Genomic DNA, 24,476 nt, shown 5'->3' with positions numbered 1-24,476 from the left:
TACATTTAGGTCTTTAATCATTTCGACTTTATTTTTGTTTATGGTGTCAGGGAGTGTTCTAATTTCATTCTTTTACATGTAGTTGTCCAGTTTTCCCAGCACCACTTATTGAAGAAGCTGTCTTTTCTCCATTGTATATCTGTGCCTCCTTTGTCATAGATTAGTTGACCAAAGGTGTGTGGGTTTATCTCTGGGCTTTCTATCCTGTTCCATTGATCTATAGTTCTGTTTTTGTGCCAGTACCATATTGTCTTGATTACTGTAGCTTTGTAGTATAGTCTGAAGTCAGGGAGTCTGATTCCTCCAGCTCCATTTTTTTCCCTCAGGCTGCTTTAGCTATTCGGGGTCTTTTGTGTCTCCATACAAATTTTAAGATTTTTTTATTCTAGTTCTGTAAAAAAAAATGCCACTGGTAATTTGATAGGGATTGCACTGAATCTGTAGATTGCTTTGGGTAGTATAGTCATTTTCACAATATTGATTCCTCCAATCTAAGAACATGGTATATCTCTTCATCTGTTTGTATCATCTTTAATTTCTTTCATCAGTGTCTTATAGTTTTCTGAGTACTGGTCTTTTGTCTCCCTAGGTAGGTTTATTCCTAGGTATTTTATTCTTTTTGTTGCAGTGGTAAATGGGAGTGTTTCCTTAATTTCTCTTTCAGATTTTTCATCATTAGTGTATAGGAATGCAAGAGATTTCTATGCATTAATTTTGTATCCCGCTATTCTACGAGATTCATTGATTAGCTCTAGTCGTTTTCTGGTGGCATATTTAGGATTCTCTACGTATAGTATCATGTCATCTGTAAACAGTGACTGTTTTACTTCTTCTTTTCCAATTTGTATTCCTTTTATTTCTTTTTCTTCTCTGATTGCCATGGCTAGGACTTCCAAAACTATGTTGAATAATAGGGGCGAGACTGGACATCCTTGTCTTGTTCCTGATCTTAGAGAAAATGCTTTCAGTTTTTCACCATTGAGAATGATGTTTGCTATGGGTTTATCATATATGGCCTTTATTATGTTGAGGTAGTTTCCCTGTGTGCCCACTTTCTGGAGAGTTTTTATCATAAATGGGTGTTGAATTTTGTCAAAAGCTTTTTTTGCATCTATTGAGATGATCATATGGTTTTTATTCTTCAGTTTGGTAATATGGTGTATCACATTGATTTGCGTATATTGCAGAATCCTTGTATCCCTGGGATAAATCCCACTTGATCAAGGTGTATGATCCTTTTAATGTGTTGTTGGATTCTGTTTGCTACGATTTTGTTGAGGATTGTTGCGTCTGTATTCATTAGTGATATTAGTCTGTAATTTTCTTTTTTTGTAGTATCTCTGTCTGGTTTTGGTATCAGGGTGATGGTGGCCTCATAGAATGAGTTTGGGAGCGTTCCTTCCTCTGCAATATTTTGGAAGAGTTTGAGAAGGATAGGTGTTAGCTCTTCTCTAAATGTTTGATAGAATTCACTGGTGAAGCCATCTGGTCCTGCAGTTTTGTTTGTTGGAAGATTTTTTTTTCTTTTGCGGTATGTGGGCCTCTCACTGTTGTGGCCTCTCCTGTTGCGGAGCACAGGCTCCGGATGCGCAGAGTCAGCGGCCATGGCTCACGGGCCCAGCTGCTCCGTGGGATGTGGGATCTTCCTGGACCGGGGCAGGAACCCGTGTCCCCTGCATCTGCAGGTGAACTGTCAACCACTGTGCCACCAGGGAAGCCCTGTTGGAAGATTTTTAATCACAGTTTCAATTTCCTTACTTGTGAGTGGTCTGTTCATATCTTCTGTTTCTTCCTGGTTCAGTCTTGGAAGTTTTAACCTTTCTAAGAATTTGTCCATTTCTTCCAGGTTGTCCATTTTATTGGCATAGAGTTGCTTGTAGCAGTCTCTTAGGATGCTTTGTATTTCTGCAGTGTCTGTTGTAACTTCTATTTCATTTCTAATTTTATTGATTTGAGTCCTCTCCCTCTTTTTCTTGATGAGTCTGGCTAAAGGTTCATCAGTTTTGTTTATCTTCTCAAAGAACCAGCTTTTTGTTTTATTGATCTTTGCTGTTGTTTTCTTTGTTTCTATTTCATTTATTTCTGCTCTGATCTTTATGATTTCTTTCCTTCTACTAACTTTGGGTTTTGTTTGCTCTTCCTCTAGTTGTTTTACGTATAAGGTTAGATTGTTTATTTGAGGTTTTTATTGTTTCTTGAGTTAGGCTTGTATTGCTATAAACTTCCCTCTTAGAACTGCTTTTGCTGCATCCCATAGGTTTTGGATCATCGTGTTTTCATTGTCATTTGTCTCTAGGTATTTTTTGATTTCCTCTTTGATTTCTTCTGTGATCTCTTGGTTATTTAGTAACGTATTGTTTAGGCTCCATGTGTTTGTGTTTTTTACATTTTTTTCCCTGTAATTTATTTCTAATCTCATAGTGTTGTGGTCAGAAAAGATGCTTGATATGATTTCAGTTTTCTTAAATTTACTGAGGCTTGATTTGTGACCCAAGATGTGATCTAGCCTGGAGAATGTTCTGTGCACACTTAAGAAGAAAGTGTAATCTGCTGTTTTTGGATGGAGTGTCCTATAAATATCAGTTAAATCTATCTGGTCTGTTGTGTCATTTAAAGCTTCTGTTTCCTTATTTATTTTCATTTTGGATGATCTGTCCATTGGTGTATATGAGGTGTTAAAGTCCCCAACTATTTTGTGTTACTGTCGATTTCCTCTTTTACATCTGTTAGCAGTTGCCTTATGTATTGAGGTGCTCCTACGTTGGGTGCATAAATATTTACAATTGTTATATCTTCTTCTTGGATAGATCCCTTGATCATTATGTAGTGTCCTTCCTTGTCTCTTGTAACATTCTTTATTTTAAAGTCTATTTTGTCTGATATGAGTATTGCTACTGCAGCTTTCTTTTGATTTCCGTTTGCACTGAATATCTTTTTCTGTCCCCTCACTTTCAGTCTAGATTTGTCCCTAGGTTTGAAGTAGGTCTCTTGTAGACAGCATATATATGGGTCTTGTTTTTGTATCCATTCAGTGAGCTTGTGTCGTTTGGTTGGAGCATTTAATCCATTCACATTTAAGGTAATTATTGATATGTATGTTCCTATTACCATTTTCTTTTGTTTGTTTTTGTTTTTTTGCGGTACGCGGGCCTCTCACTGCTGTGGCCTCTCTCGTTGCGGAGCACAGGCTCCGGACACACAGGCTCCGGACGCGCAGGCTCCGGATACGCAGGCTCAGCTGCCATGGCTTACGGGCCTAGCCACTCCGCGGCATGTGGGATCCTCCCAGACCAGGGCATGAACCCGTGTCCCCTGCATCGGCAGGCAGACTCTCAACCACTGTGCCACCAGGGAAGCCCATATTACCATTTTCTTCATTGTTATGGGTTTGTTTTTGTAGGTTCTTTTCTTCTCTTGTGTTTCCCACTTAGAGAAGTTCCTTTAGCATTTGTTGTAGAGCTGGTTTGGTGGTGCTGAATTTTCTTAGCTTTTGCTTGTCTGTAAAGCTTTTGATTTCTCCATCGAATCTGAATGACATCCTTTCTAGGTAGAGTAATCTTGGTAGTAGGTTCTTCCCTTATATCATTACTTTAAATAATCATGCCACTACCTTCTGGCTTGTAGAGTTTCCGCTGAGAAATCAGCTGTTAACCTTCTGGGAGTTCCCTTGTATGTTATTTGTCGTTTTTCCCTTGTTGCTTTCAATAATTTTTCTTTGTCTTTAATTTTTGTCAGCTTGATTACTATGTGTCTTGGCGTGTTTCTCCTTGGGTTTATCCTGCCTGGGACTCTTTTTAAAAAAAGAACAATGCTGAAATTTAAAAAGATCATGACAAAATGAAGTGGTCAAATGCAGCTTAAAATAAAACTTCCTATCAACACTCTTTTCCCTGTGTCTGTTAAAAGCTGTTGTGCACTGCAGAGGAACTAACTGCAAAGAGCTGGTGGGCACATTACCATAGAAGCACCTCTACCTCCAGCTCCAGTTCTGCCTGTAAATACCCTTTCATTGTCCAAATAATCCCCAGTTAGTGAAACACTGGTTTAATAGGTAGGTCTGGCTAACAGGAGGTGATTAACAAGAAAAACCTTAAGATGATTTTCATCCTGTCTCTACTTTAGTAGTTAATTTTCATCCTTTGCCTTTCTCTTCCCTAGCTATCTTCGTGCTCTAGTTGAAAAGCATTATTGTGGTTATTAGAAAAAAAAAATCAAACTTAATGTTGCTTGCCATCTTTATTTTTTTTTAATTTATTTTATTTTTGGCTGCTTGGGTTTTCGTTGTTGCTTGTGGGTTTTCTCTAGTTTTGGCGAGTGGGGGCTACTCCTCGTTGCAGTGTGTGGGCTTCTCATTGCAGTGGCTTCTCTTGTCGCGGAGCGTGGGCTCCAGGCACGTGGGCTTCAATAGTTGTGACACATGGGCTCAGTAGTTATGGCTCACGGGCTCTAGAGCGCAGGCTCAGTAGTTGTGGCACATGGGCTTAGTTGCTCCTTGGCATGTGGGATCTTCCTGGCCCGGGGCCCGAACCTGTGTCTGCTGCATTGGCAGGTGGATTCCTAACCACTGTGCCAACAGGGAAGCCCCTACCCTGTTTTTTTTTTTTTTTTGCAGTACACGGGCCTCTCACTGTTGAGGCCTCTCCCACTGCGGAACACAGGCTCCGGATGCACGGGCACCCCGGCCATGGCTCACGGGCCCAGCCGCTCTGCGGAATGTGGGATATTCCCGGACCGGGGCACGAACCCGTGTCCCCTGCATTGGCAGGCGGACTCTCAACCACTGCGCCACCAGGGAAGCCCTATTTTTATTTTTATTTTATTTTTTTGTTCCTGTAATCTTTATTTATTTGTTTATTTATTTTGGTTGCACCACGCAACGTATAGGATCTTAGTTCCCCAACCATAGATCAAACCCAGGCCCACTACAGTGGAAGCATGGCATCCTAACCACTGGACCGCCAGGGAATTCCCGCCATGTTTATTTTTAAATATTTAGGATTTAATCAACAGAATCCTTTGTTTGCTAATTTTACCCCCATTCTCCCCATATATACCCCTTTCTGAACTCTAGAGTGAGCCTCTTTCTTTCACCTAACTTAGCCATTTTATTTGGCTTCTAAACAATTATTTATTTATTTATTTTTGGCTGCGTTGGGTCTTCGTTTCTGTGCGTGGGGTGTCTCTAGTTGTGGCGAGCGGGGGCTACTCTGTTGCGGTGCGTGGGCTTCTCATTGCTGTGGCTTCTCTTGTTGTGGAGCATGGGCTCTAGAGCGCAGGCTTTAGTAGTTGTGGCACGTGGGCTCAGTAGTTGTGGCGCACAGGCTTAGTTGCTCCGCGGCATGTGGGATCTTCCTGGACCAGGGCATGAACCTGTGTCCCCTGCATTGGCAGGCGGAGTCTCAACCACCGTGCCGCCAGGGAAGTCCCTAAACAATTATTTTAATTTTTTGTTAGAAAATAAATATTCTACCTTTAAAATGCCTTTGTGTTTTGTTTTTTTTTCTTCTTCTAAAGTTTTTTTTTAAAGAAACAAAACCCAGTTTTGTTTGGAATAAGATTCTGCTTAGATAGCTCTGTGAGATCATTTACTTTTAGTTCTTCTTTATCAGTAATACAGCATTGCGTGATAACCACCTTGTCAGATACCCACTTGGTCTGGAAGCTTCCAGGTACCCATTGTCAGTATTCTTAGCGCTTGCTGAAGTGTTAACACTCAGGCTTTGGTGGAGAGAGAAACTAAGAGATAGAAAATCCATGTAACTTATTACCTAATTTGGTAGACAAAACACATATACACAAACTTGCTTACAGCAAGCAGTGTTTCTCAAATATTTTTGACCGCTGAGAAATAAAAATTATGAAATGTATTTTACATTGTGACCTAGTTCGTTCTTTCTCTTTCCCTCCCCCATCCCCACCCCTAACTAAAAAAAAATGTCTTGAAGCCATCTTTACCTTACTGTATGTAATGTTGTCATGTTTTCTATTCAGTTTCATTATTTAACCCCCCACCGATCAAAAGCTGCCAGACTTTCAGAACAATACACAGGCGCAAGGGGGAGATGTAGTGTAAATTCCAAGTGTCAAACAGTGGACCAACCCTCTTTTCCTCTAGTTCAAGTTCTGCCTTTTTAGGAAAGCCTTCTCTAGCACCCCCAGGTTGCATCAGTGTCTCTTCTTTGAATCCTTTTTCCACACATTTTTGATATCTTACTGATTTACACTGTACTTATTCAGTTGTCATACTTCAATAGTTTGAACCACCTGTTACTAAGGTGAAAATTTAGAAGTAAAAAAGGTTCCAGCAGCAGTGAAAATGCCATCACAAAGCTTATGTACTTTACTCTGTGGGAGAGATACAAAGTTAATCTTACCCAGCACTCTCTGTTTAAATGTTGTGCAAAAGAATGTCTGTGATTTATGTCAGTGGCTCTCTGGTTTTCCAACTGACAGCTTTATAATAATGTGGTATGATTGTGTAGATACTGGTGTTCATGATGATACTTTGCTGTCAATACTATTTTTAATATACACTTTGAAGAAGGCAGAGAAATGTATTTAGATTTAGATTTTTCCTTTAAAATTGTTAAATAAAAATAAATTAGCACCTTAAGAAGTAAGTTGTAGTTACCTGGAAAACTACTTATGTGGAGAAACTGATGCAGAATGAGTGAAGTATTATTTATATTTTGTTCTGTATTCTTATTATCTGGCGTAGATGTCTTGTTTCACTAAGCAGACTGGAAATAGGGCATAACCACATTTTAAATATTCTTTTCACCAAGTATCTGGAGCATAGTAGCTGTTAAATATATGTTTATTGAATAAAGAGTGGAGTTTCAGTAAAGAGTGATCAGAGTGAGGTAGGGTTAATCTGGGAGAGTCTGGGAGTGGCTCTTGAGCCTGATTTGAAGATGGTTCTAACTGTGGATTAATAGAGGGGGAAAGGGCATCTCAGGGAGAGAGGATTGACAACCTGCCTTAATTTTATCAGATTCTAGAATTCCTTGTGATTACCTCAGCATATTGCTAGGCTAGAATTATTGTCCAAAATTTAATTATTAACCAACTTTATCTATCTTAGTTTCTAATAAATAGCTTGCCTTTACTACTGATAAACAGCCTTTTGAATTGAACTTTTCAAAAGAAAAAAAACTTTAGTTTTCTTTCACTCGTTACCTTAAATGTTTCAAAGAATGTGATGCTGTATGTTCCTTTACTGTTTTGTTTTGTTGTTTTACTTTCTTCCATCTGCAGCCTCCTCTTGCTTCAGCCCTCTCTTTTTATTTTTCTTTTTTTTTTCCCCCACCGTGAGACTTGTGGGATCTTAGCTCCCTGACCAGAGATCGAACTCAGGCCCTCTCGGCAGTGAGAATGAGGAGTCGTAACCACTGGGCCGTCAGGGAATTCCCTGTGTTCATTTACTTTCATAAGAAGTGTATAATTAAGTTATTTGGTTAAAATAAAGAATTCTTAATCCTTTATTATTTTTTTGAGACATACACGGCCCTAAAGCTTACAAACTGGGATCACTAGTGAACACACTTCATTTAGTATTCCTGCAATCAGAATATGATTTCTCCTTATCTTGCACAATACCAAGAACAGTGCAGTACAGGGCGAAGGTTGGTCTGCAGCCCTTAGGCCAGCAAAATGCAACAGAACTGCTCCCCTGTGCAAACCTTTGTGACATAACCTTGTGGAGAAAATATCAGATGCAGCCTTTTCTTTGAGTAGATTGCTTAGTAAGTGCCTGGGAAAACTCCATTAAAAAAGTGAGCTTTCATAGTTAAATTATACTTTTTAAAAACTTTTATCACGACTAGTTTTTTTTTTAATTTTTAATTTTAATCATTGTCAGTTTTACTGAGGCCCTTCCTGGCACTGTCCTTTATTTCTGAGTTGCGGAGAACACAACAGTTTTTACCCAGTGCTGCATGGTTTGCCTGAAATCCATAGAAAGAGAAGGAGGAATCAAATCACTGATGACCTTAACGGTCATTTTTTCACATACTCAAGGCATTTTTTATTATCCGTTCACATTAAATTAAAATATTTCAGTGTTGTATTCTTAACTTATTAAGTTTTTCACCTCTGTTTTTGGTTGATTTTTATTTGTAGAAAATATTTTGATTAACTGAAACCCAGTTTTAAAATAAGGTTTTATTCTACCAAGCACATGATAAAAATAATGAAAGCTGCTTTCCATCTTTTTCGTCTTTACACAGCTCCATCGAGCCTCTGTACCTGACCTATGGAATCATATTTGCCTGTGGCTGCTCCTTTGCCTACCAGCCTTCACTGGTCATTTTGGGACACTATTTCAAGAAGCGCCTTGGACTGGTGAATGGCATTGTCACCGCCGGCAGCAGTATCTTCACAATTTTGCTGCCTTTCCTTTTAAGGGTACTGACTGACAGCGTGGGCCTCTTTTATACCCTGAGGGTCCTCTGCATCTTCATGTTTGTTCTCTTTCTGGCTGGCTTTACTTACCGACCTCTTGCTTCCAGTGCCAAAGATAAAGACAGTGGAACCAAAGGAGGCAACAGATTCTCCCTCTTTTCCAGGAGAAAGTTCAGTCCTCCAAAAAAAATTTTCAATTTTGCCATCTTCAAGGTGACAGCATATGCAGTGTGGGCAGTTGGAATACCACTTGCACTTTTTGGATACTTTGTGCCTTATGTTCACTTGGTAAGTATGCTTCTCTGGCTTTGCTGGTAATGGATATTATTATTTCATACACAAAAACTTCTTAGAAGAGCAATAGAGATCAGGTTGAAGTTGGCCTTAAATAATTATCTTGTTTGTAATTCAGGGACTCTTGAAATTCAAGGTCTCCTAAGATGAGGTCATCACATCATCTATCATTAAACAGATAATATGTTTCGTGGTGTGCTTTGGTATTTTTAGAAATCGCCAAACCTACACAAACAAAAACAAGTTCTTTAAAAAAAAAAGACTAAAATGTTGGAACAAATGTCATCAGTACAAAAAATTTGATAGGTCACTTTTCCTTCAAGTGGCTTATAAATCATAATCAGGGACAAAGATGGTACAATGATTTTGTCAACATCAATAAATTATTTTTCAACAGAAGGGTACAAAAATTAAGTAAATAGTAAAAGCCAACGGCCTTGACACAAAGAAACATTTTGTCTACTTGTGGGACACTTCTGAGAAAATGGAAATTCTACTCAGAGGATTATTTGAGAAATGTTAGCAAGTTCCAAATGATGGGAGAGAGCAAGGGTTTCACAGGAAATTAGGATTTCAAGCGCTCAAGCACTTTATTATCATCATTATTATTATTTTTGTTTGATAGGTAAGAAATGGATTTATTTAGAGAGAAACACATTCCACAGAGTGTGGGCATCTCAGAAGGCAAGTGCAGCCTCAAGCACTTTATATTGTTTGTTTATATTGCAAAGGCAAATTTTGGCCTCTTTATAATGAAATAAGAGTAAGCAGTGTCTAAAGTATTTGCCCCTGGCAGAATTTCCTCAAAAGTGCTTATTATTGGGCTTCCCTGGTGGCACAGTGGTTGAGAGTCTGCCTGCTGATGCAGGGGACACGGGTTTGTGACCCAGTCCGGGAAGATCCTACATGCCGTGAAGCAGCTGGGCCCGTGAGGCATGGCCACTGAGCCTGCGCGTCTGGAGCCTGTGCTTCACAATGGGAGAGGCCACAACAGTGAGAGGCCCGCGTACCGTAAAAAAAAAAAAAGGTGCTTATTATTACGTTTCTTCCTTTTTTCTTACTGTTATGACTGAAAATGTATATACAGTTCAACATAGTTGATAAATGATCAACAAAAATGGTAGTGGGATAAGTTTTTCTTTTGTGTGTATACTGTGTGTGTGACTTGAAGCCTTTCTAGCTTTCAGTCTACTTTTGGACATCTGTGCAATTTTTCTTTAGTTAAAGTTCTGGTGCAAGTTGGCAGTACAGTTCAGAGAATTACTGGGGTCAGGGGGTCAGCCAGTACACTACATCATCAGTCTTTTGTGGGTTCCTGTGCTTAGTTCAGAAAGGAATTAGGTCAAGGAAACCCAAAGAGGGGTGGTAGGCATGTCCTGTATCTAAGATAATTTTGAATTCTCAATTCTCCTTATTTTCTTTTTGCCAGAGGTATTGAGGAAGCAGCTGGGATGACCAGTGGGGAGACAAGGAGAGGACTAGTTTTTAGTACTCTGAGCCACATGGCATTTTGCAGAGACTGAGGTACTAGGTAAAATGACCTAGTATGTGATGCTTGTCACATATGAAGTCTCTGGCTACATCTTGATCTGATAATCCATTTTCACACTTTTAGGAAGGCATAGCTGAACCATTTGAAGATATTTTTTTAAAAAATATATAGATCCATTGTGGAAAGATCAGCTTTACCAGTTACCTCTTCCATAGCTCTGTAGATAAGAAAGTGTTTGTTGTGTCCTTCTCAGAGATGAGTAGATTATTTATTTATTTATTTTTTTAAATGCCTGCTGTGTTGTTTTTTTTTTTGGCCACGCTCTGAGGCTTGCGGGATCTTAGTTCCCCAACCAGGGATTGAACGCAGGCCCCTGGCAGTGAAAGCCTGGAGTCCTAACCACTGGACCCCCAGGGAATTCCCAAGTAGATTTTTATTTTCTTATTTTATAGTTCTTTTCATTTTTTTAATTTAATTTTTTGGCTACACTGCACAGCATGTGGGATCTTAGTTCCCAGACCAGGGATCGAATCTGCGCCCCCTGCAGTGGAAGTGCGGAGTCTTAACCACTGGGACCACCAAGGAAGTCCGAGTAGATTTTTTTAAAAATTCTCTTTGTTACTATAAGGTGAACACACTCAGAAAATCTGTACGTCAGCTTTGCTAGTATGTGACATTTACTAAAGGACAAGTGGTAGGTGATTATCTAGCTATTTCTGGTAATATAATTTGTAAATTAATTTCACATATATTATTATTTCAGTTGACCTTCACAGTAAACTTGTGAGGTAGGCAAAATAATATTAGCTCATGTTTTACAGAGTGGAAAACAGATCCATCATTAACAGAGATGTTAAGTGGCTTCCCAAGAATCACATATCAGCAGAGCAGGGGCTGGTTCCCTTCCGCTGTGCTTACTTGGTAGCAAATCTAGCACAGTCTTAGCCTGGGGCATATTGGCTCCCGTCCCTGGATATACTGCTAGATATGTCCATCTTACTGAGGGGGATGTGAGTATGCGTAAGGAAAGTTAATAAATATGTTATTGGTCTTTTTCTTAAAGTAAATGAAATTTCACAGTGAGTAATGAGTTAGACGGTGTTATAGTTACTGCTGTCGTCAGGAGGCTGTAATTCAGATAGTACACAAAACAATGGGTCTCTGTTAACTCGGATAACAAATCAGGCCTTATTCTGCTCTCCCTCCTTCCGGGCACGTTTTCTTACAAAATGTGTTGATATTTTCATTTGGGATTTTCCCCCTTTTGAACTGTTACGGCACTAAAGCCACGTTGGAAAGGAAACACCAGACAGTTAAATGTCATGGAGGCTGTTTAAATCTCATGTTTGATGGGTACACTGAGTTTGTCACTGTGTTGTAATTTAAGGTTTGGATTACGGATACTTAATCCCAGGCTTCATGCAATGGGACACCACTTACTTTCCTCCTTAGAGGGGGAAAAGGTGTCTCAAATTTTTCCAAAGACTAGTAGATGTTCAATTCATGTTAAACCCTTTACTGGGTGTTGAAGGGAATATGCATGTAAGGCATAAGAACCTGTTCTGAAGGAGCATAAAATCTAGTACATGTAATAATATAAACAATTATAGTTTATAAAGGACTTTTACATACATTATCTTATATAATCTTCACCACAATGCAGTACCTATAATGTATTATCCTCATTTCATGGATGAGAAGAATGAGGCACTGAGAAGTTTAGAAACTTGCCCAGGGTCACAAGACACAGCAGCTGGTAATTATTAGTGTTATACTTTCATGCAAGAGGTAGTACTGCATAGTGGGTAAAGGCTCTGAAGTAAAGTAAAGGCTCTGAAGTAAAAGAGATCTGGGTTTAAATGCTGGTTTTGTCCCCTACTAGTTGTGTAACCTTGGGTAACACACTCTAAGCATCAGTTTCTACATCTATAAAATAGGGATAGACCCAATTTTGCAGAGTTGTTGTAGGATGAGAGAAAATGTCTGTAAAGCATCTGTTCAGTTCTGGTATAAAAATAAGAGTTATTTAAATTTCAGACAACATGATTGTGAATTGCTGATTTTAGTGGGGCTGTGGAAGAGTCAAAGGAGAAAGTGTCCCTTTGGAAAAGTGGTTAGTACAAGTTTCATAGGATTGGAGTTGGTCCTTAAGCCTGAGACTTGTTGAAACTGGATCCTTAATTAGCTAGGGAACTAATTTATCTATCTAGGCCTCCTTTGAGGATTCTGAAATACAGTGAAGCGCTCTCATGGTTATGTTAAAGATCCTAAGATCTTTACTTATTTATTACATTATACATGATGATTTGAGAGAAAATATGTATGCTTTGTGGCATTCTTTTTCTCCGAGCAAGGTTGGAAATTTTCTTTTAGCAGTTAACTTTGAAACACGAAGAATCGTATTGCTTCATGGAAGGGGTCAGTGATCTCTTTTAGGCCTACCCACTTGTAATCTCTACTGTAAGGGTATGGATCTTTTTTTTCTTCTACTGTTATTGAGATACAGTTGACATACAGCACTGTGTAAGTTTAAGGTGTATAGCATAATGATTTGACTTATATACATCATGAAATGATTATCACAGCAAGTTTAGTAAACATCCATCATCTCATAGATACAAAATTAAAGAAATAGAGTAAGTGTACAAATCTTATACATCAATTTAGGTGAGACATAACTTTCTAAATAGCCATTCCCAGTAACAGCTGCTTTAGTTGTTGTGAATTGCCCATTTTGCTTGAGAATTGTTTTGGTTTTCTGGATTAAGTTTTTTTTTTTTAATTGGAGTATAGCTGATTTACAATGTCGTGTTAGTTTCTGCTATACAGCAAAATGAATCAGTTATACATTATAATACATATATCTACTCCTTTTTTTTAATCTACTCTTTTTCAGATTCTTTTCCCATATAGGTCATTACAGAGTATTGAGTAGAGTTCCCTGTGCTATACAGTAGGTTCTCATTAGTTATCTATTTTATATATAGTGGTGTGTATATGTCAATCCCAATCTCTCAGTTTATCCCTCCACCCTTCCCTTTGGTAACCATAAGTTTGTTTTCTACATCTGCGACTCTATTTCTGTTTTGTAAATAGGTTCATTTGTACCATTTTAAAAAATTCCGCATATAAGCGATATCTCATGATATTTGTCTTTCTGTGTCTGACTTAACTTCACTCAGTATGACAATCTCTAGGTCCATCCATGTTGCTGCAAATGGCATTATTTCATTCTTTTTTATGGCTGAGTAATATTCCATTATATATATGTACCATATCTTCTTTATCCATTCCTCTGTTGATGGACATTTAGATTGCGTCCATGTCCTGGCTATTGTAAATAGTGCTGCAGTGAACATTGAGGGTACATGTATCTTTTCAATTATGATTTTCTCTAGATATATGCACAGGAGTGGGATTGCTGGATCATATGGTAGCTCTGTTTTCAGTTTTTTAAGGAAACTGCATACTGTTCTCTGTAGTGGCTGTACCAGTTACAGTCCCACCAACGGTGTAGGAGGGTTCCCTTTTCTCCACACCCGCTCCAGCGTTTATTGTGATGCTGGCCATAATGGTGATGGCCATTCTGACTCGTGTGGGGTGATACCTCATTGTAGTTTTGATTTGCATTTCTCTAGTAATTAATGATGTTGAGCAGCTTTTCATGTGCCTCTTGGCCATCTGTATGTCTTCTTTGGAGAAATGACTATTTAGATCTGCTCATTTTTTGATTGGGTTGTTTGTTTTTTTGATATTGAGCTGCATGAGCTGTTTATATATTTTGGAGATAATCCCTTGTCGGTTGCTTGGATTGAAGTGTTTTTTTAAAATAAATTTATCTATTTATTCATTCGTTTATTTTATTTTTGGCTGCATTGGGTCTTCATTGCTGTGCACGGGCTTTCTCTAGTTGCAGCTAGCGGGGGCTACTCTTCGTTGTGGTGCGCGGGCTTCTCACTGCGGTGGCTTCTCTTATTGCGGAGCACGAGCTCTAGAGGCGTGTGGGCTTTCAGTAGTTGTGGCTTGTGGGCTCTAGAGCACAGGCTCAGTAGTTACGGCGTGGGGCTTTGTTGCTCTGCGGCACGTGGGATCTTCCTGGACCAGAGCTCGAACCCGTGTCTCCTGCATTGGCAGGCGGATTCTTAACCACTGCGCCACCAGGGAAACCCAGGATTGAAGTTTTTTTTTTTTTTTTTTTTTTTGCGGTACGCGGGCCTCTCACTGTGGTGGCCTCTCCCGTTGCGGAGCACAGGCTCTGGACGCAAAGGCTCAGCGGCTATGGCTCACGGGCCCAGCCGCTCCGCGGCACGTGGGATCTTCCCGGACCGGGGCACAAACCTGTGTCCCCTGCATCAGCAGGTGGACTCTCAATCACTGCGCCACCAGGGAAGCCCAGGATTGAAGTTTTTATGGCTCCTCCTTATCCAGTTTTTCTTCATTAGCTTCCAGAAACATAACGTGCTCTTTTCCTCCTACCTCTCTATCACTCCTTCTTAGTTTCTTTTCTGGTTCCTTATTTTTCACCCTGACCCTGAATAGCAGTCCTAGGGCTTACACCTTGATCTTTTTCTCTACTCATTCCAAATGATGGTTTCATCTAATTTCCTGTGTTCAGACATCATATATATGCCAGTGGCTCAAAATTTATTTTTAGCTCAGGCCTCTTTTGAATTCTTCACCGGACTTTTATAGCCATCTGCTTACTTAATATCTCCACTGGGATGATTGTTAGGTGTTTCAGATTTAATATGTCCAGCCCTAAAATCCTGATTTTACCCCCATCCCCAAAACCTGCTCTGCCCTCAGCCATCCTTATCTCAGGAGGTGGCAGTTCCATCAGTCCCCAAACCTCCTGTTTCTTTCATACCACACTCCTGATCCAGGCCAGAAATCCTGGCGGTTCTCCTTTCAAAATGTATCCTTCCCTGCCCCCTGTAGTCTGTCCTCTACACAGAAGCCACAGGTGTTCTTTCAACACACAAGTCACTCTGCTCAAAATCTTTGGGTGGCTCCCCATTGCTCTGAGAGTAAAGACTAATGTCCTTATAGTGGCCTACAAGGTCCTCCATGGTCTGTCCCCTCCTATCTCTGATCTCATCAGGCCTGGTCCCCGTCATTCACTCTGCTCTCGCCACTCTGCTCTCTTTGCTATTCAGCTTTTAGTGAGGCTCACCCTGACCACCTGGTTAAAACCCCCTTCTTCCTTCTCCCCTCCACATACTCCCAAACCCCCTCACACTGCTATTTCTTTTTCCATAGCGCTTCATACCTTCTTTTTTTTTTTTTCTTTTGAATATATTTATTTATTTATTTGGCTGCGTTGGGTCTTAGTTGCGGCATGTGGGATCTTCGTTGTGGCATGTGGGATCTTTCTTTGCAGTTAGTGGGCTCTTTGTTGCACCTTGAGGGCTTCTCTCTAGTTGTGGTGGGTGGGCTCCAGAGCGCATGCGCTCAGTAGTTGCAGCACATGGACTTAGTTGCCCCAAAGCATGTGGGATCTTAGTTCCCCGACCAGGGATCGAACCCGCGTCCCCTGCATTGGAAGGCGGATTCTTAACCACTGGACCACCAGGGAAGTCCCCATACCTTCTAACATGTTACATAATTTACTTGTGATGATTACTGTTTGCTCTCTGTGTGTATACCTCTGCTAGAATGTAAACTTCAGGAGGCTGAGGGTCCTTCTCTGTCTTGTTCAGTGAATGAACCCAAGCATCTACCATGGTGCCTAATGTACAGTGAGTGCTCAAGTATTTGTCGAATGACTATCTTATGGATAAGTCTAAAGTGACACCATATAAGCAGTATTCATTTTCTCTCCATTTTGATCTTTAAAATTCTCTACTTTGATACCAGAATGATGTTTCACATGTTATACCTATAGGACATGATGGTATTCATATCCATTCAACACTTAATCAAGAAGCTCAAATTCAGCAAACCTAAGACTAAGGAGCACTAATGCCATCTGTTGATGGGGAAAAGAGTTGATGTGTTTTGCTTTTGACCCATAGCTTTATCTGCATGTTGAAATTGAAACTTTATAAATGGAAGAAATTTCTGTGTCTCTGTCACTATTGTGTAAGTGTAAGGACGGAGTGAATGGCTATCCCCATTAACAAGGAAATCCAGACAACTGGTGTCTTCTCTACGGTGTAGCAGCTGAAAATCTCGCAGAGCCTTGGGTGGTGTGTGTGAGAACAGGATGAGGATGCAGGACCAGAGCCTGACCACAAATCTGCATTGCTTTGGTAGAGCACTGACCACAGGGCCACGTCAGCCGGATGACTGATAAATGCCTACAAAATGACAACGATGATGCAACTCTTCTCAGCGGCAGTGTTCCATCCTCAGTACGAGAATGATGACTTAGTTTTTATTGCTTTCACATCTGTCCACCACTACTCGCCTTGAAAAGCTGCACCTGTGTTCTTTGACTCCAGAACATATGGCAGTCAAGTTTTGGTTTTTAAGCTCTGATCCACATAGTTCTCTATCGGAGAGAAGACGACTGACTCATGCGTTGAAATCTGCAACATATATGTTTATTAGCCCATTTTGAAAAAACTCCGTAAGTTATAAGTGTGTCATTTTTGTGGCAGATAGTAGTTGTTCTCAAAAGAAACTCTGATCTGGTAGGGAAGATCCCACTTTTCTGAGACTATGATTGAAGGCACCATCATTTGCCTGCTGACAGGGCACTTAAGTGGACACCAAGTCCAGCTGTAATTGGGAACAAACAAGTTGTGTTTTTATTTTTTAATTTTTAAAAATATTTATTAATTTGGTTGCATTGGGTTTTAATTGCAGCACGTAGACTCCTTAGTTGCGGCTTGCCGGCCTCAACTATTTGTGGCATGTGGGCTCTTAGTTGTGGCCTGCGTATGGGATCTAGTTCCCAGATGAGGGATTGAACCTGGGCCCCCTGCATTGGGAGCACAGAGTCTTAACCATTGTGCCACCAGGCAAGTCCCAACAAGTTGTGTTTTATTTTATTTTTTAATTTTTTTAAAATTTATTTATCTTAATTTTTTAAAAATTTATTTATTTTTGGCTGCACTGGGCCTTTGTTGCTGTGCATGGACTTTCTTTAGTTGCAGCGAGCGGGGGCTACTCCTCATTGGGGTGTGCAGCCTTCTCATTGCAGTGGCTTCTCTCATCATGGAGCAGTCTCTAGACACGTGGGCTTCAGTAGTTGTGGCACACAGGCTCAGTAGTTGAGGCTCGTGGGCTCCAGAGCACAGGATCAGTAGTTGTGGGTTTAGTTGCTCCACCGCATGTGGGATCCTCCCAGACCAGGGCTGAAACCCGTGTCCCCTGCATTGGCAGACAGATTCTTAACCACTGCGCCACCAGGGAAGTCCCCACAAGTTGTGTTTTAAAGCTAGAAATGAAAATTTGAGGCAAATAAGCCGATAAATGGGACATGTAGTACCTTGGGAGATATTTTATGGCTTTGGTTAATGCCAAATGCTCTATGGCTCAGTACTGGAATGTAGCTGTTAGACCTCACTGGCCAGGTCACCTCTGGCCATGTTGTGGTGACAGCAGGAATATTATCCCAAGCCAGAGCTCAGGGCGCTGAGCCATGCAAATAGGAACAGCAGACATGCTTTCATCTCTTTTGTGGCTTCCTCAGAGGGGGATTCAGGTAACATTTGTCAAGAATCTGTCATGTGTCTGGCATCTCCACAAAATCTCAGGTAACCATCATAAGAATGAGTGTAATAAGTGTAATAAATAACTATATACTTGGAGCTAAGGAAACAACTCTGCTAAGTTAAGCTGTGCTTAGTCGAGGTCACTCACTGAGTTTGCTCAGAGCTGGGATTTGAACATAGATCTCGGACTCTAAGTCTCATGTTCTTTTCGTAAAATAGTCTGCTGTTCCTTCATCGGATCACCTCAGAGGTGGAGTGCTGCCTACCGTCAGCCACACTGGGCCTGGACCAGAGTTTTCTTTGCCTTGCAAGTTTCCCTCTATTCTCTCAGAACGAAGCACAGAGGCAGGGTTGGACCATCCCGGCACTCAGAGGATGCTGCGCAGCCACGGAGAGGACTCCTGAGGAAACAGGCTAATGGGGATGATGGGATACCACCTAACCTTTCCTCCAGACCCCACATCTCCTCTTTTGGTCTTTAGTACGTTGTGAATATGAGAAAACTGAATTGCTTTTCACAGCCTGTGACAAGCAGAACATGGAATATACATAGTTTTATGTTCAGTTTTGTTTCCTATAATAAACATTAAGCATAGCAGAAGAAAAAAATGGACAAATGTATAAATTTATAGCAAGAGCTATCTTATGTTTGATTAATAACATAAGTACTGTTAGAGGAAAATGGAAAAAAGCAAATTGCTTGAATTTTAGAGTTATATATAAACTCTCTGAGGCCACTGATAAATCATTAAGTGTCCTGAGAAGGCCCTAAAAGCCTTGGAAAAGCTGTTCCTTCTCTCTTGTTTTTCCCCTCTCCCCCAGCTATATCTGTAATGTTTTTCTTCTTTTTAAAATGAAGTATAGTTGATTTACCATATTATATTAGTCTCGGGTGTACAGCATAGTGATTCAGTATTTTTATAGGTTATACTCCATTTAAAGTTATTATAAGATATTGGCTATATTCTCTGTGCTATACAATATATCCTAGTAGCTTAATTATTTTATACATAATAGTTTGCACCTCTTCATGTCCTACCCTCTATTTTGCCCCTCCCCCCATCCTCTCCCCACTGGTAACCACTAGTTCGTTCTCTGTCCTTCTGTCTTGTTAATGTGTAAATTTCACCAGGTCTTTTGTTTTTTTTTAAATTAATTAATTAATTATATTTCTGGCTGTGTTGGGTCTTCATTTCTGTGCGAGGGCTTTCTCTAGTTGTGGCAAGCGGGGGCGACTCTTCATCGCGGTGCGCAGGCCTCTCACTATCGTGGCCTCTCTTGTTGCGGAGCACAGGCTCCAAACGCACAGGCTCAGTAGTTGTGGCTCCGGGCCCAGCCACTCCGCGGCATGTGGGATCTTCCCGGACCAGGGCTCGAACCCGTGTCCCCTGCATTGGCAGGCAGATCCTCAACCACTGCGCCACCAGGGAAGCCCCGGTCTTTTGTTTTTAACTGTCTCATGTTTTATTTGTTAAAATATAATATACTTTTGAATAATCTCAAAATTTAACTGTAGTATGGATATTTGCTTATCCCTCAACTCATTGTATTAATATCAAATTAAAGTTTGTGCAAGTTTGAGGAACCTAAATTTAGCTGATAAGGGTTCTATCATGATTTTTATATCAACTAGAAAATAAATTGTTATGATAGAGGATTAATAGAAATAGAAATCTTAATTTGAAGAATGTTCCTTTGTGAGGCTATACCTGGACATTGACTTTTACCCCACATTTACCAGGTGGCTCTGGTGAGGGGAAAGAATTGTCTGATCCATTGAGAGTATATTTCTGCTAGTTTAACCTTATCTCTAAATTCTGACACACCTCTTTGGAAAAGGCCTCACAGACACTAACTCCAAGGATTACAGAGCACCAGGAGAAAAGGCCACTTTATGTATTCACGCTGTAGGGAAGAGTCTTGAGATCCAAAGGAAGTTTGAGGGCTGCACATCTCTTATGTATTAGCTCCCAGATGCCCTGCCACTTTCCATTTTCCCCACTTTCTAGACCCATTATCTGTATCTAGTTTTTTTCACCCCTCTACTTGTTGGCAGCTCATTTGTAATCAGAAAGTGTATATTCCCTCGTAACAGATTGGAGAAAAACTCATTTAATGGTAGGTAGTGCCTACCATTTGGAGGCAAAATTGCAAACATGGACAACTGGTGTGCAGTTATGTAATCCAGCTGTGTCTGCATCCATGTCAAATTCAACTGATTTATTCTCAGAGTAACATGACCAGAACAACTGTAGCATTCAGTCTTCAGAGCACGGTTTAAGATTCTGTGTGCCCAGTCCTCACAGCCATGCAAGGGTTTGTTTTAAACCGTAAGTTTCTTTTAAACACATATAGTATTTTTTATTTCCCACATGTTTAATTAACATTTAGTTTATAAGAAGCTCCCACAAATATTCTCTGTCGCTGGAGCCTCAGGGCCACCCTATGAGATGGGCAGGATCGGTTTCCATTCAGCAGGAAAGGAACCGGACTTGGGGTTGTTAAGACAACTTGCTTAGGGTTGAAAGGCCGGTGCCTGGTGCAGCTGGGGCTTGAGCCTGGTCTTCTTAAGAGTGTGGCTTTGAAGTAAGATATTTAAATGCCTGCAAAACAAAGGACAGTAATTTAGGCGTTGAAGGGATTGTACGGGTCACTTAATTGCACTTTTCTTTTTTTTAAGTCTGGTAGAGGGACTAAGACACAGAAAGGTTAAGTTGCTTGCCAAATGTCACATAGTTATAAAAGTGGCAGAACCTGGTGTAACATGCAAGAATATCCGTGGAAAATGAATGGAAGCTTATCGTAGCCTAAAGTGTAAATGTGTATGTAGTAGAAACTGAATCATTAGAGGAGTGAAGTTGTCTCACTTTACATAACTCTAGTCAATTTATAGGGTTCATTTCCCAATCGGGAGGTTGCTTCCCCATTTTGACACAGTCTAGTTCTTCAAAGCTGCCAGTAACAGTTGTACTGGCTTTGTCGTCTTTCTTTCATGGATATATTTAGAGCTCAGGGTTATGGTTATTGTGTGGCAGAGCCCTGAGAATGCAGGATTCATAGCAGAATCCACGTAAACCAAAGGTTACTGTATATTGGGCCAGGACTGGGCTGCTGAGCTGACCTCTCCTGTTGTGTTTATCTCTGTTCATTGTAAGGTTCTGGCAGAAGAGCCTTGGTGCCCATTACATGTCCTCAGCCCTGGGATGATGATTGCAGAGTTTTGGAAACATTTTTAAAATGATTTCCAATGGAGTTGCATAATCTGAAGAGTTGCCCTATCTCAGTCTTCTTGGCACTGCAAGCAAATAAAAGAGGCAGAGTTGACGTTTTAATTTTCTTTTTAGCCTGGACACTAAACACTAGAGGCTAAGTACTAGGGGCTAAAGTTTCATTATTTCCTCCCTCCCTTCCTTCTTTTTGTTCTTGATTTGGTTTATTATTCTGATTATTGTTACCTTAACACTTATTAGCTATGCAGAATGCTATGGTAGTTTGCAGAATAAAAAGTAATCACATTGCTTTTTCACCAAGATTTTCTAATTTAAGTAATTTTTCTTCTATTATTCATTCAAAAATAGGCTTATAAAATTTCTTTGACACAAGAATATTTCTTTGTATAGTGTATTAATTTAAATATCAGAATTAACCATTAAGATTCCCTGTGTGCTGATTATATATACCCACGCACAACTCCTACATTTTTTCCCTATTATGTGGTCTGGAAATGTTTTGTTTGTTCACTTATTTTCATTTCATTCATTCATTCCCATCCCAATGAACTTCCAGAAAGAATATAAAGGTATTTCCTTCACACATATATTTTCTGATTCAACTCTGACAGCAGCCTTTTATGAGGAAAGCAGTGCTAATACTGGTTTCTCCCACTAATAGATAAGAACCTTGACCATCAGAGAGGTTGTATTTTGCTCAAAGTTGCCCAGTCAGTGGCAGGGATGTTATTAGAATAGAATTAGAATGGATTATTCCATTCTGTCACTGTTGTATTTTCTTACACATATGTGACTTCCTCTAATTACAACTCAGTTGTACAGATTCAGGTTGAGCAGATTCAAGCATTCAAGTGAATATCTGACAAATATTCACTGAGCACCTGTTGGGTGCCTCTAGGTGTGGGGATGCAGTGGTGAGAACAGACGTGATCTCTGCTCTCACGGAGCTCAATAAATAAGTAAGCACATAAATAAACAAGGTAGTTTTCACATAGTGATATTTTCTTTGAAGAAAATAAAATGAGATGGAAGGTGATGGTGGGACGTAACCTTAGTTTGTAAAGTCAGGGACAGCCTCTTTGAGGAGGTGCCAGTAGGTGCCTTCTCTCAGTGAAGGGTAGCGTTAGGTATTTGGAAGATACAAAAATGATACAGCTTCCTATTGCCCTCAGGAAGCCTGTGACATGGAATTTCTCTAGTTTCCATCTTTAAGGCCAGCCAACAGTTGATGAATTTTTTTATTCAACTTATTTTTATCTGATATATTCAAATCTGCATGTTAGAATTTTAAAATTCTTGCATAGGACCCAAGCGTTGCTTTTTCTCCAGATACTTCATTCACGACTTATAACTTCTGATAATACACTACAGTTTCTCAGTTCTCATGTGATTATTACAGGAGTGAATAGACATCCTCTCTCCATCACTTTATCCCCACTTTTCAGATTTTTTTCAATGGTGTCTATGCTTTTCTTGCTTTTCTAACCTTGCATTTATTTCCCTGCAGATCTCAACATCTGCTGAAATTTGACTACTCAGGTTAGTGAAAATTTGCCCATTTATCAGTTTTGTGCCTTAGGCAGTATTCACCAGCATTCTCCTACTTGAGATGAATAAGGATCTTTACTTCTCTGGCCACTTGTGTGTGACTAATTAATGGCGAAGTTAAATATCTACAGAACATTTTCATCAAAAAAAAGCTAGCCGGGTTGTTTTTGGGTTTTTTTTGGAATTTTTTTCTTTCGAATTGTAATACACTAGCATAGGAACATGATAGGAAGACATTACATAATTAATACATAAGAAATCTAGAAAACTGATTATTTACAAATGAACTAAAACAGAGCTGCTGCTTTTAGTAAGGCAGAGTAAGTTTGTCATGTGTTCCAAATTGTATTTATTTAGCCAAAAATAAGTATTTACAAATAATTCAACAATAGTTTTTAGAAGTGATGCATGGTTTATTCAGGCATGAAAATTATCCCTAGAATGTAGGCCCCAAACTGCTAAAAGATTTAAAATTTGGAGGGAAAACGAAATCCACAAACATTTAAGAATATCTAATTTTAACTTAAGTTGAAAAGCAGCAGTAGTGTATTTTTGTTAGGCCCTTATCCTGTATAATGTATTCAATGTAAGTATGGGAAAGGCTGGTGAAAACTGTGGATTTATCTACAAAATACATTGGGGAGTTTTGTGTGGGGAGTGTCCTAACACCTCAGGAAATGATAAAGAAGAACCAGGTAAGGTAGATTAGACAAGGGTAGGGACAGCGCCTCCTTTCCATTGCTCCATCCCCAGCACCGAGCATGTGCCTGGCACACAAATACTTTTTGACCAGTTTGAGGCTGAGCTATAGGTTGGTTGAATTGCTGGAATATGATGTTTACTAATTTCCCTACTCGTGACTACTTTTCATTCTAATAATACTTTATGTTCTTCAAATTCTTTTTTCTTTGATCCTCAATATACACCCCCTGGAGGTGAGAACAGTTTTATCTCCATTTTATAGGGAGAGGAGTTAGTTGCTTTTGAGACTTTCTCTGGCCACATACAAATAGTTAGTGACAGGGTGTGGTTTAAAGGTTAAATAATAGAAGTAAAAGTATGCTTATCTAGACTAGTGTCAATGTGGAGTAATTTAAAGATACGGAAATGGGTGGCTCGAGGTACATAGTCAGCCCTGCTGAGGTGAAACAATACCTCTTAGGCCTTGTACCATCTTCCAAGCTGCTTCCAGGAGAATGGGATGCCTAGGTGACCACAGCCCAATAAGTAGCCTAACAGATGACCCACGCTCTTGACCCATGTACCCATCTGTGCAATTTAAAATGTTGCCATATGTTGATTATTTAATTTATGAAGCATTATAATAGCCTCAACGTACATCGGGTATCCCTGTTCCTACTTAACTGTATCTGCTTCTGTGAATACATTTTTTCCTTTTATGTTTCTTTCTCCTCGGGAGCTGTCTCAGGGACTTTTCACGATTCCCTGCCAGTGTCTCCTGTTCTTCAGCTCTCGGGGCTGCCTTGGATCCTGGAGTAGGGGTTGCCCAGTCCTAGGGTTCCCGTCCTACCTCTTCCTTGTGAGGTGCTTTCTAAGTTCTGTATCACGTTCATCTTCACAGCCACCCTGTCACACATCTAGAGCAGTGTGTCAGACCCAGTGCCTCCTTTTCTCTCCTGAAACAAAATTCCTGTCATGAAACCTACCTATATACATAATTTTTTTTAAAATTTTTTTTTAATTTTATTTTTACTTATTTATTTTTGCGGTACGCGGGCCTCTCACTGCTGTGGCCTCTCCCGTTGCGGAGCACACGCTCCGGACGCCCAGGCTCAGTGGCCACGGCTCACGAGCCCAGCCGCTCCGCGGCACGCGGGATCCTCCCGG

The 24,476-nt window shown here is 40.1% G+C and overlaps 1 protein-coding gene across 1 annotated transcript in view; it reads left to right on the top strand.

The window, feature by feature from the left end:
* Positions 1–24,476, top strand: part of SLC16A10 (solute carrier family 16 member 10) — a 135,469-nt gene that overhangs the window by 87,609 nt on the left and 23,384 nt on the right. The window contains exon 3 of the mRNA XM_060167210.1: positions 8,229–8,691. Coding sequence (XP_060023193.1) covers positions 8,229–8,691 — 463 coding nt within the window. The remainder of the gene's footprint in view (positions 1–8,228; positions 8,692–24,476) is intronic.

This window comes from Lagenorhynchus albirostris, chromosome 12 (assembly GCF_949774975.1).
Source record: "Lagenorhynchus albirostris chromosome 12, mLagAlb1.1, whole genome shotgun sequence".
In the NCBI taxonomy this organism is placed as follows: Eukaryota; Metazoa; Chordata; class Mammalia; order Artiodactyla; family Delphinidae; genus Lagenorhynchus; species Lagenorhynchus albirostris.
Note: the sequence above shows the minus strand (reverse complement) of the source record. Positions and strands in the feature narration are given on the sequence as shown.